This window comes from Corythoichthys intestinalis, chromosome 9 (genome assembly GCF_030265065.1).
Source record: "Corythoichthys intestinalis isolate RoL2023-P3 chromosome 9, ASM3026506v1, whole genome shotgun sequence".
Lineage (NCBI taxonomy): Eukaryota > Metazoa > Chordata > Actinopteri > Syngnathiformes > Syngnathidae > Corythoichthys > Corythoichthys intestinalis.
The window spans coordinates 55,142,000-55,155,604 of NC_080403.1; the positions used below are offsets into that span (position 1 = coordinate 55,142,000).

The 13,605-nt window shown below is 38.2% G+C and overlaps 1 protein-coding gene across 2 annotated transcripts in view; it reads left to right on the forward strand.

The window, feature by feature from the left end:
- The window catches only part of pxk (PX domain containing serine/threonine kinase), a 36,442-nt gene that overhangs the window by 10,818 nt on the left and 12,019 nt on the right, over positions 1-13,605 (forward strand). For both annotated transcript variants that reach the window (XM_057844892.1, XM_057844891.1), the window contains exons 5-16: positions 233-310; positions 382-455; positions 533-607; positions 675-779; positions 2,695-2,796; positions 2,860-3,021; positions 6,784-6,901; positions 7,360-7,438; positions 11,899-11,947; positions 12,027-12,104; positions 12,180-12,266; positions 12,342-12,405. In XM_057844892.1, the coding sequence (XP_057700875.1) occupies positions 233-310; positions 382-455; positions 533-607; positions 675-779; positions 2,695-2,796; positions 2,860-3,021; positions 6,784-6,901; positions 7,360-7,438; positions 11,899-11,947; positions 12,027-12,104; positions 12,180-12,266; positions 12,342-12,405 (1,071 nt within the window). The remainder of the gene's footprint in view (positions 1-232; positions 311-381; positions 456-532; positions 608-674; positions 780-2,694; positions 2,797-2,859; positions 3,022-6,783; positions 6,902-7,359; positions 7,439-11,898; positions 11,948-12,026; positions 12,105-12,179; positions 12,267-12,341; positions 12,406-13,605) is intronic.

Consider the following 13,605-nt stretch of genomic DNA (forward strand, 5'->3'; position numbering starts at 1 on the left):
GAAAGAAAGTGCACATTAATAATGAATCTTAATCGATATTTAATTTGTGTATATTTATTTTTCTCATAATTTCTCAAACTTGCTCATATTTGGTTAAAAACATCCACATATTTTACAAACAATGAAGTTAAATAGATTTATTTGTTCAATTTTTTTAATTGAATGATTACTTGCAATGTTTATATTTGTTATATTGCTGACATTATTATTATTTTTTTTTTTTTCATGTCAGAGATCGCCTTGCAACAGGTCTCCATGTTTTTCCGCTCGGACCCCAAGTGGGAGGTTCTGGAACCCCTCCGAGACATTGGTACGCCTCCGCCGTCTTTCTTACAATGTGCTCGCCAGACTCCGTGATAGCACCAGCTTTGATTTTTACAGGTTGGAGGATCAGGAAGAAGTATTTTTTGGTCAAAAACAAAGAACAAGCCAAGGAGAGGTGCTTGCTAAGCTGGGTCTGTGCCGCATTCCTGCTTTTCATACGTTCTACTTAATAAAACAACGTAATTGAACACCGTTTATGTGCACACAGGTGGACTTGGGCCCTGACAAGTTCTTATCTGACAAAGACCTGCAGTCCAGCATGAAGCTCCTCGCCGGCCTTTCTGTATGCTCACCACATATTACGGGACCATCCTTCCCGAAAGCCTCACCGTTGTGACTTTTCTCCGCAGAGTCCGTACTTGTGCCCGCTTTTGTTCTCAAGCACCAGCGAGTCTTCGGCGCTCCTCATCCGACCTTTCAGCGAGGCCGGATCCTTACGGGATCACGTCTGTAAGGTGAGTTGCGTAATTACTGGTTTTCCTGAAAGCTACGCTTGAGGCAAAAGTGAATGATTGCGGGGGGAAAAAAGCTTTGCGGTCTTGTTAAAAGCCTCGTTAAAGTTTTAAAATGGAAGTTAAATGCTAACCTATTCGCTGTTACTGATGGTGGTAGATTTGCCACTTGGTCATTTTTGGGCTTGTTGTGATCTTTGGATCAAATCATGGTCAGAGATTAATTTTTGGTAGGGCTAATACTACTGTGACGGAGTGTTAGGGCAGAAACAAGGAAAACGATACTATAAGATTAAAGTCATAAAAATACAAGAAAGTCGTAATATCACGATCAAGAAATGTGCAAGTACGCGAGCCCGTGGCGCAAGTACGCGAGCCCGTAGCGCACCGCAAGTACGCGAGCCCGTAGCGCGCCGCAAGTACGCGAGCCCGTAGCGCACCGCGGGTACGGCCTAGCGCCAGGTAGGGTCCTGCGGGTGCGGCCTAGCGCCAGGTAGCGCCCCGCGGGTACGGCCTAGCGCCAGGTAGCGCCCCGCGGGTGCGGCCTAGCCCCCCGTAGGTACGGCTTAGCGCCCCGCATGTAGCGCCCAGCAGGTACACCTTAGCGCCAGGTAGCGCCCCGCAGGTACGGCCTAGTGCCCCTCAGGTACGGCCTAGTGCCCCGCAGGTACAGCCTAGCGCCGGGTAGCGCCCCGCAGGTACGGCCTAGCGCCGGGTAGCGCCCCGCAGGTACGGCCTAGCACCAGGTAGCGCCCCGTAGGTACGGCTTAGTGCCCCGCAGGTACGGCCTAGCGCCAGGTAGTGCCCCGCAGGTACGGCCTAGTGCCAGGTAGCGCCCCGCAGGTACGGCCTAGCGCCAGGTAGCACCCCGTAGGTACGGCCTAGTGCCAGGTAGCACAACGAGAGTACGTTGTTGTGATCTTTTGATCAAATCATGGTCAGAGATTAATTTTTTGCAGGGCTAATACTACTATGATGGAGTACTAGGGCAAAAAGACAGAAAAAGATAAAAGATTAAAGTCATAATAATACGAAAAGAAAGTCGAATTATTACAATCAAGAAATGCACAAGTAGACGCCCCTGTAGCACACCGCAATTACACGCGCGCCGCAAGTACGGCCTAGCGCCCGTAGCGCGACGCTAGTATGGCCTAGCGCCAGGCAGCGCGACACGAGTACGGCCTAGCGCCGCAACAACTTTTACGGACTGACAATTGACTTTTTAGATGGGAAAAAAATCAGTTTAACCATTGGGGACCACGTTAGAAGTATTTTCAAAATTGGCTTGTGGGTTTCTTTACTTCCGGGTCTTGCAAGTTTTTTTAAGGAAAATAAGGCTTCTACTCACAATTATTTTCATAATCGATTATTCGGACAATTAATTAAACGATTTATCGATTAATTGGATAAATGCCACTTCTTTCAATTACCTTCACGATTTACCTTGAAGTATTTTTCGGCATATTGTAAGTAGCAGTGAAGACAAAATGGATGACTATTTGGTTCAGCTGTATTGATTATCACATTCGTTGGCAACTAATATATGAATTGATTTAATCGATTAGTTGTAGCAGCCTTATTGAGAAACTAGTTTAGATGTCTGAAAAATGGCAAAAATGTGACTTGTTTCCCAAAGTAAAAGCAATTTTTTGTTCATATCCTACTTTGACTAATCAAAAATATAATGAACAAATCTGTTCATGTTTTCAACAGAGAAGTTATGTTATAATTTCAAGAATTTAGACAAGTTTAAGGTGAAGAAGGTCCTAAAAGATTAATCGGTTATCAAAATAGTTGTCGATTAATTTGCTGATTAGTTGCCGATGAACCGATTAATTGTTGCGCCTCTCAAGGAAACCCAGTTAAATCTATCTATACCTTTACTAATGTAACATGTTTCTCAATGGTTGTGTGAAAGGTGAAGCCCAGGGAGAACTACCTGAAAAAATACGGAAACCCCAAGAAGTTTCAGCCGCTGGAGTTGTCTCAAATCAGACTGTACGGCCGACAGATACTGGAGGTAGGTAGGCGCGCACCTGAGTTGACACCCACACCAAACTTTACCCCACCTATGTACCTTCAGGGTCTGCGGCTCCTCCACGACGGCGGCTTTTTTTTCGGCCACCTTCACGCCTCCAACGTGATGGTGGAGCAAGGCGCGTGTCGCCTGACGGACGTGGAGAATGGACTGCTGGGAGTTCCCTCGGCACTGCGACCCGTCGTCACCCGCTTCAGGAAGATTAACGTACGTACAAATGAAGCCATAACTATTTTGTCCAAAGTTGTCCAAAAAAGAGAATGTTGTCATTTATTTCTTAATTAATAAGTATCTTGAGGAAGAACGTGCCATTACCCCCCCCCCCCCCCCAAATTTTCATTATACAGTATATTTAATTGTAAAACAATAATAATAGAGAAAAAAACCAAATATATTTTTTCAAGTTCTTAAAGGTACTCATACGGAATTTTCAGTGTTAATTTAAAATATATTTCTATTACATGCATAGTCCCTCTACCAGTGCTCTGATGAGTACACAGAGACTGCCCCATAAGCCCTTTCTTCCCTTCAATAGAGAGTATTCCAGTCAACCTCGTGTCCTGGTGACATCAGCGCTGTTTCACAAAGCCTCCGCTTAGTCTTCACTTGGCAACAGCACTTTTCTAACCCACTCTTCTCACCCATTTCAGACTTTCTACTAGGGCTGTTAAATGATTAAAATTTTTAATTGAGTTAATCACAGCTTAAAAATTAATTAATCTTAAACCATCTATGAAATATGCCATATTTTTCTGTAAATTATTGTTGGAATGGAAAGATAAGACACAAGACGGATATATACATTCAACATACTGTACATAAGTACTGTATTTGTTTATTATAAAAATCAACAAAATGGCATTATTAACATTCTGTTTAAGCGATCCATGGATAGAAAGACTTCTTAAAAGATAAATGTTAGTACAAGTTATAGTAATTTTATATTATAACCCCTCTATATGTTTTCATTTTAATAAAATTTGTAAAATTTTCAATCGAAAAATAAACTAGTAGCTCGCCATTGTTGATGTCAATAATTACACAATGCTCATGGTACTGAAACCCATAAAATCAGTCGCACCCAAGCGCCAGCAGAGGGCGACAAAACACCAAAAAACACAAGTAACAAGTGGACATGACACTGTGCTGTCATTTTAATCTGTTTGAGCGGGGCATGTGCGTTAAATGCGTCAGATATTTTAACGTGATTAATTTAAAAAATGAATTACCACCCGTTAATGCGATAATTTTGACAGCCCTACTTTCTACTAAATGTTTTCATGTTTCTTTTGCTGATTTGATGGGCCAAATGCTCGTTGTTTTTTTGTTCGTGCTCGTACAAGAAAGTGCGTCATGCGCGAGCTGCAGTTACACTTTTGGCCAGAGGTGGCACTCGAGAATAATAATAATAATAATAATTAAAAAAAAAAAAAAAAAAAATGTGACCAACTCCATATAGCAACTTTTAATAATATCTCATCTTTTCAATAAAATTTTTACTCTTCATGCTAAATGTTGTCTAGTTATTTACGACATTTTTACATTGGAAAAAAAAAACAAAAGTATAATAGAAAGTGTGTATATATGTGTGTGTGTGTGTGTGTGTGTGTGTGTGTGTGTGTGTGTGTGTGTGTGTGTGTGTGTGTGTATATATATATATATATATATATATATATATATTAGGGCTGTCAAAATTATCGCGTTAACTAATTTTTTTAATTAATCCCGTTAAAAAATTTGACGCAATTAACGCAATTGGCCCAGCTCAGACAGATTTAAATGACAGAGGAGTGAAAGGCCCACTTGTTAATTGTGTTTTGCGGAGTTTTGCTGCCCTCTGCTGGCGCTTGGGTGCGACTGATTTTATAGTGTAAGTAATTATTGCCATCAACAATGGCGGGCTACAAGTTAATTTTTTGATTGAAAATTTCACAAATATTATTAAAACGAAAACATTAAGAGGGGTTTTAATATAAAATTTCTATAACTTGTACTAACATTTTTCATAAAGAACTACAAGTCTTTCTATCCATGGATCACTTTAACAGAATGTTAATAATGTTAATGCCAACTTGTTGATTTATTGTTATAATAAACAAATACAGTCCTTAAGTACCGCATGCTAAATATATATATATCCATCTTGCGTCTTATCTTGCCATTCCAACAATAATTTACAGAAAAATATGGCATATTATATAGATGGTTTGAATTGCGATTAATTGCGATTAATTACGATTAATTAATTTTTAAGCTGTAATTAACTCGATTAAAATTTTTAATCGTTTGACAGCCCTAATATATATATATATATATATATATATATATATATGGATGCGATTCTAACTATTCTGGGTAGAAGGTGAGCTATTACTTGTTGTTAGCCAATCGCAGGGCACATTATCTATGGCAGAAGACACAGACAAGACTGAAAAAGCAGTTTCTGCTTTTGCACCCCTCTTTAAAATAAGCTGCTGTATTTTAAGCCAAAAGAACTGTTGTGTTTGATAGAACAATATGTCTATATACTGGAATAGCAGTTTCATGGCGCATTAAGCCTCCGAACTATTTCTAATTTGTCCGTTTTACCCTGGAGACCCCCGTTTATAGACACCGCGCAACCACTTTTGTTTCAACCCAGCCATAAAAAGAGGCTAAGTAATATATTATTTTAAAATGGCTGTCATTTTTAGCCTAGAATCATTAATTGATGCCTAATATTTAGTTATAAAAAAACGACTTTAAAAAGTTATTCACTCGCATATTTTAAACAAATTACGTCACAATGGGATAAAAAAAAAAAAAAGTATTTTAGGTGATAATCGAGCCTAACAAAGAAAAATTGGGGGAAAAAAAACGTTTAAGAGGGTAAATATATAAAAAAGAGAATCTCGACCACTCCTTGATGTCTGCGATTTCTGCTTTGCGACCCTTGTTTTATTACCATGTTTCACCCATAAAATCCTCAAAAGGTCCGGTTGTGGCCATTCACAGCTGTGTCTTGACACTCGGTGATACATGCTACACGGAGTTTTTGGATCGATACAATTTAAGTATGTGATAAAATCTCGTTAAAATCATGGTGTCTTTAATGTCATGCTCTCACCTCGAGTTAGGATTTTGTTGTTGTTGAGATTTTAAGCTTTCCAATAATGTATCACACGTGCATATAGGACAATTTTGAAATTTGGCCAAACTGGGGGTCTCAGAGCGGAACTTCAAGTCACCTGAGTGTTTTCTGCCAAACATATATGACAAAAATAATCAAAGATTAACCTGCTATCAAAATAATCATCTTGTTAGTGTCAGGGAAGCTCAACTTTGAACTCAAAGACAAGTGTTACCTCGATAGCTTGATTAGAGAAATGAATACCACCCTAACCATGGATTGCTTTGCTTCGAAGGCTTTATGAACAAGAGCTCTCGGGTACAAAATGATGTGACTCAGCCAGGAGCTGTGATCAATCAGAAGTACAATAGAGGCTGGACATTTATACTGTTGAAAGGGCGGTGCCAAAGCCCACCGTGAAACGAAACTTACTAAGAAACGAAACTCATCATCTCACAAACCTGGGTATTTTTCCATACAAAAACATCTTTGAGCTGAGACCTTGAGCGCTGGTCCCGGCTGGTGAGTGAGTCAGACCTGATAAAGGGGTCCACAGACACCCATTGTATTCATTCAGGGCATATTGAAAAATATAGGAACATAACAGTCCATATTTAGGCATATTGTGATACCGGCGTCTACAATCATCAAGGCTATGGGAAGGCACACTCAAACAGTTTAATATAACAATGATGCTCTATGCTACAATGTTCTCATGCAAGCATAACAAAAGCATACAAAATTTAATGTATAATGGTTGTGTTTTAAGCATGAATAAAATTCTCTCACAGTTAGCCCTAGCTCATGCGCTACCACGCCCACATAGGATAACTGGTACTGTAAATGTTGTGTCTGTGTAGACAACAGAAAGCATGGACGTCTTCTGCTTCGGCCACTTACTCTACGAGATGGCTTACGGCCGACCGCCCGAAAGCGTCCCCGTGGACGATTTTTCCGACATCCCTCACCTCTCCGTGGGTGAGTGCACAAGCGTGCTAGCGCTAACATCTTTTTTTGAGTGTTAAAGAAGAGTTAACAGATTGATGCGTCTGACTATTCCACTTACTAAACATTACTATTTGTTCTTATTAAGCCTATGCATCTGAAGTTAGTCATTTTTCACCTAACTCAAGAAAAACAATTGCTTTCAAATAATGTTTTAAACAATTTTTATTCTTGAACTAAGAACATTTTGAAATTTCAAAGCTTTTTTTAAAGATTAAATATACAAATTTATTGCTTAAAATAAGTCTGTTAAGCTTCTGTTCAGCGAGCTATTTTTCTTATTTCAAGAAATCTATGTGAGTAAAATTTACCTTTTTATTTCTAGTCGAGTTACACCCAAAACAAGGGAATTTAACTAGTTTTAAGCAAGTGTGTTTTTGCAGTGTACGTACAATATTTGCGTGACTTCGCTGATTTGTGGTTGTTTGTAGTGTCGGTGCTGCGGTCCATTTTGTCCACCGAGGCCTGCAAATCGGGGATGCCGACGGTTTCGCAGATCATTCAGACATTGTAAGTGTTTGGATTTTTAATTCCTTGAATAAGTATGAATATTTTTACCTTGGTGTGTGTGTCTTGTAAAAAATGGTTAAGAATTTGGCGACATGAGTGGCATGTCTCGGTGAGTAGGTAACTCCGGAATTAATAACTAACCATTACGTTAATTACGTTGAAACCCATAGTTGTGTATAGTTTTTTTTCTTTTTAATTTTTATTCAAATTATTTTTTTAAGTACTCAGTGTTGAATTAAACTATTTAGTATGAAGAAATTTAATCCCCTAAATCAAATAAATTGAATATACATATATTTATATATTTTATAATGCGTCATCTGATTTTTTTTCCTTTATATTTAACTTTAAAAAATTATTAATATTCTTTCTTTCATTATTATAATTTTAACTATTAAGAAGTCTTAATATTTGTAAATTTATTAGCTTGAAATGTTTTTTTCATTAAAAAAATTTAATAAAATATTTTTCTTAATTATAATTTGAAAAATAATAATTTTTGTTCTTTTTTAAATTCATTTTTTCTATTATTTTTAATTAAAAATTGTTAAAATGACGTGTTCTGTCCTCACTAAACATTAAGTAGTTCAGCTTGAAGGACATCAAACAAGGCAATTGTGCTTTTTGAAGCTTTTGACTTCCTTTACTTTTGACAAATTTGTAAAGCTGTAACACACAAATGGACACTTATGTTCAAAATGACACGCATTTTAACAGTTAAACATTCAACACGTAAAAAATTGGTGTTCAAACGTCCATCTAGTCTGATCAATATGTAAATTGAGTAGATTAAATTAGGGTAATTTGCCTAACCAAAGTCCGCCATCTTAAATGCTAAGAATGCTAACGTATTTACAATTCTCAAAGCAAATCGCTCACATTTAACTCTGGCACCTGTAGCTCTAAACTTAATTACAAATAAATACACAAACATACAGTCCCTGACAAAAGTCTTGTTGCTTATCCATTTTGTAGAAAAAATTGCTAATACCCTGACTTTTAACTATTCAGTTGGTTTCAGAAATGTCTCATATGAAAGCTAAGACACGTAAAAAATTGGTGTTCAAACGTCCATCTAGTCTGATCAATATGTAAATTGAGTAGATTAAATTAGGGTAATTTGCCTAACCAAAGTCCGCCATCTTAAATGCTAAGAATGCTAACGTATTTACAATTCTCAAAGCAAATCGCTCACATTTAACTCTGGCACCTGTAGCTCTAAACTTAATTACAAATAAATACACAAACATACAGTCCCTGACAAAAGTCTTGTTGCTTATCCATTTTGTAGAAAAAATTGCTAATACCCTGACTTTTAACTATTCAGTTGGTTTCAGAAATGTCTCATATGAAAGCTAAGACCCTCCCAAATGATGAGTGTACAAAAATAAATTTGTTCATTCATCACTTAATGAAGACATAAAGGTCCAATTTTGGCAAGACAAAAGTTTTGTCGCCTACAGAAAGTAGTGTGAAAAATAGAGGTGTGCATCGGCACTGCCCTCACGATTCGATTCGATTACGATTCGGAGGGCCACGATTCGATTCGATTCGATTCGATTCGATTAAGAGGGCCACGATTCGATTCGGTTCGATTCGGCAATGCATCACGATGCATTAAAGCCTGGGATGCATTAAAATGCTAAACAAAGCATATTTTTCGTGAATCATGAGGCAACACAAGCGGTCAGACATTAAACACCTTTTTATAGGCTCTTGTGTCATTCCTGGTTGTAGTCAAATGAAAATAGTAATATATATAAAAATAATAAAAAAACATCACAGCATTTAATTAGTGCTTTGAATGAGACCAGGGCTTTCTTTCTTTTTCTTTCTTTCTTTTTTTTTTTTTACACACACTAGCAGCCTTTCATTTTTTAAACACCGCATAAGTTTGGTCAAGTTTCCCACCAACCTCATAGAAGCCAAAATGTCTCCATATGCCTGCTTTCAATGTCTTTGGTGCGTCAATAATCTTTCGCGCTTCCTCTTTCTCCGCCTTAGCCATTGTTATTATGTCTTATCTCTGCTTTGAGTGCCACTGCGCAATTGCGCATGTCTGTGACGTTACTCCCGTGAGGAAGCCAATTTTAGTTCCTCATCCCCCCTGCATTGGTTGTCCAATAGCTCCCTCTACAGGTAAACATGAGAATAATAATACAAATGGTGAAAACAAATCCATTGCATCACTGGAAGATTTTTGAACGGACTTATATATTTTAATATGTGCTGAATCGATTCGGCTTGTTGCCCGCATCGAATCGCATCGTCCATGGCCCGCATCGGGATGCATCGCCGCATCGATTATTGTTGACACCAGTAGTGAAAAATGAACAAAAAATGTACTTCAAATACAAAAATATGTTACATAACAAAAGTGAATTAAGTAGTGGTGCTATGAGATCCAAATGTAATATTTTGTATGACTTCCATGGGCTTGAAGGACTGCATCCATGCGGTTCTGCAAGGATTCATACAAGTCATCAGGAACATCAAAGAAAGCAGTCTTGCATGCCTCCCAGAGTTCATAAACATTCTTGGGTTTCTTCTTCCATGCTTCCTCTTTCATCCTACCCCAGACATGCTCAATGATGTTTATGCCTGGTTACTGGGCTGGCCAGTCCTGGAGGATCTTTATCTTCTTTGCCATGAGGAACTTTGAGGTAGAGATTGAAGTATGCGATATCCTGCTGCAGAATTTGTCCCTTTTTATGGTTAGGAATGTAAGAGGCCGCTTAGATTTGTTGATATTTCAGAGTATTTATGTTGCCTTCCACCCTGCAGATCTCTCAGGGTGCAGACAATTAAAAAAACGTGTGGCATTTGCCAAGGCCCACAGCCTGTCAAAAGGATGGACACTGGAAAAGTGGCAAAAGGTGGATTTTTCAAATGAATCTTTCATTGAATTACACCACAGTCGCCGCACATATTGCAGGAGACCTACTGGAGCCCGCATGGATCCGAGATTCAATCAGAAAACAATGAAGTGTGGTGGTGGCAAAATCATGGTCTGGGGTTACATCCATTATGGGGCTGTGCGAGAGATCTGCAAGGTGGACGGCAACATAAATAGTCTGAAATATCAACAAATCTTACATTCCTAATTTCCTACCCTTAAAAAGGGACAAATTCTGCAGCAGAATGGTGCTCCATCGCATACTTCAATCTCTACCTCAAAAGTTTTTCAAGGCAAAGAAGCTCAAGATCCTTTCAGGACTGGCCAGCCCAGTCACTAGGCATGAACATCATTGAGCATGTCTGGGGTAGGATGAAAGAGGAAGCATGGAAGATGAAACCAAAGAATGTTGATAAACTCTGGGAGGAATGCGAGACTGCTTTCTTTGATGTTCCTGATGACTTCATCAACAAATTGTATGAATCCTTGCCGAACCGCATGGATGCAGTCCTTCGAGCCCATGGAAGTCATACGAAATATTAAATTTGGATCTCACTGCACCACTACTTAATTTGCTCATGTTATGTAACATATTTTTGTATTTGAAGTACATTTTTTGTTCAATTTTCACACTACTTTCTGTAGGCTACAAAACATTTGTCTTGCCAAAATGTGACCTTTATGTCTTCTTTAAATGATAAATCTTTTTTCAGTGAAACAAATATATTTTTGTACATTTATCATCATTTGGGAGGGTCTTATCTTTCATATGAGACATTTCTAAAACGAATTGAATAACTGAAAGTCAGGTTATTAGCAATTGTTTCTACAAAATGAATAATGGACAAGACTTTTGTCAGGGACTGTATATTAGCGGAAACAACTAACAGCCTTATGTGCCTTTATCCATGTGAGACGTCTGAGTGCTCCTGTATGGAAGCATTATTGAACGACAGTCCAGCTATACCCAACGCTGCCACCAGAGGACGGTATATCCTCCATCAGTAAACAAAATACAATACTTTTAGACTTTTTGGATCGTTATTTTGGGGAATTTAAAGGGTTAATTCTGATTTATGTAGAAATTCGAGTTACGTCGCCGGTGTAGGAATGGAAGTCGTTCGTAACCCTGGCACTACCTGTGCGTACTGTTTGTATATGACACCTTTTATATCTTGGGGGGGTGGTTTAGCCACACAGTTGTTAACCGTAATATGCTATTGTTTAGCCACAACTAGATTCACTACCTTATTATTATTCATCCCTCAAATTGCCGTTGAAAATCGAAACGTTTAATCCATTTGCAGGCGACTGGGAGATTTTTGATTGATTAATAATTTACGACACTGTGCGGGCGTGCACTGGTCTTCACCGGAAACGCAGTCTTCCTTAAGGCAAAACAGTACCACTTATGTCCACCGGGGTCGCTAAAATCGACCAAAACTGAAAGGTTACATCGTGTTGCTTTAAAACAAATTAAATAAAAAAGAGAATATTTGCTGTTACCTCATTAGCTCCTATGTTAAACTTGGATTTGATTGGAACGCTCTTTCCTATTTGGCAGGCTGTTCGCTGATGTACCACTACAACACTCGGAGAAAGCACAGATCAGGGTAAACCGCGCCAGGATTCAGGGTACATTTCTACCAAATCCTAATCCCGGTTAATCTGATAAAGTGCATGCCCGTCCAGGTGCCCAGCAGGCTGAAGGAAGCCCTGAAGGCGGCCAAGGAGCGCTTGGAGAAACGTCTGCAGGAGGAACAGAAAATGGTGAGTTCAAGTACCCTAAGTGCATCCAGCAACCATGTTCACGGTTCTTTTTATATATTTTTTTTTGTCTTGAAGCTGCACCAGCACAGACGGCTAACCCGAGCTCAGTCCCATCACGGCTCCGAGGAGGAGAGGAAGAGGAGGAAAATTCTAGCGAGGAAGGTGCGACCACATTTGCTTCCGGTCTACTTTACAAGCAAACGCAACATGACAACGTTGTTTTTGTTTTTTCGGCAGAAGTGCAAGCAGTCGACGTGTGAAAATGAAGATGACGTCTCGCTGCGAAACAACAATAACTCTGGTGGGGGTGATTCTTTAGTTTTACTGCCATGGACAGCGATAGACGTCCATCTCCGTTAAACAATTAGACTTGAATGAATTTTTTTATTAGGGTTTTTCCTTTTTAGAGATAAAAATATATTTTTTTGTTTTTTATTTAAAATTAATACAATGTTTTAAGTAGGAGTGGGAACCTCAAGGCACCTCACGATACGATTCGCGATACAAGGCTCACGATATCACGATACAGCAAATATCGATATATTGGTCAGAAATTTGATACATGATATTCTACGATACAACTGTTGAAACGAAAAAACATATATTTCAAAATAGAAAAAATACTGTTTAAGTCATTACACCTTTTCAGTGCAACATTGCTGTAAAATATAAATCTACTGATAATTGTGTACCTGCACATATAGAGTAAACAAACCACAACCACTGATATTTCTTGGCGAAATCATCATTTCTTAAGTTTTAAATCGTTTGAAAATTTTTAACAGTGCTGTAAGTGTCAGTCAGCAGTTGAGCTTGGAGTGGGGTAATGATAAAATTTGTGGGTCTTTTCTTTGTATATGACCTTTGTTGTCAAAAGCATTGTTTTGAGCACTTCCACCATCTGCTTCAGCATTTGTGATGTCAGACTCAGTTGGTTACATTCTTCCTCACCTTAAAAACAACAAAATAAATAAATAAATAATTAGCTACTCAATAGCTTTTGAGTTGAAATTCTGATTTTTTGTGTGTGTTGGAAGTATTGAGTGAATCAAAAAAAAATATGAATTGAATGTATAGAAATTAAAAATGCAATAATTACCTGTTTTTAATATGTAGGACACATTAATTATTATATGCACGTCACCTTATATATCTTGGAAGCTATTCAAACCGTTTTTATAGCTTATTGTATCAAAATGGCAGTCATAACAGTTTGTGTAGTAAACTAAATGGAAAGTGGTTCTCAAATATGTCATCAAAATAATACATTTCAATTAAAAAATCAATTACTAGTACATTGCAAAACTTTCTTACCTCAAGTGATGCTCCATAGAAATCCGGTGTCCAATTAGTCACCAGCTGCCAGTGAACCTTATTTTATTAGACAATTCTTGCATACAGCAAAGTCCTTGTTCACCTTACTTCCTTTATTGTTGGTGTAAAATCCAAAGTGTGTCCACATGTGTGATTTTCAGCAATATTTTTCTCGATTTTTCCTCCA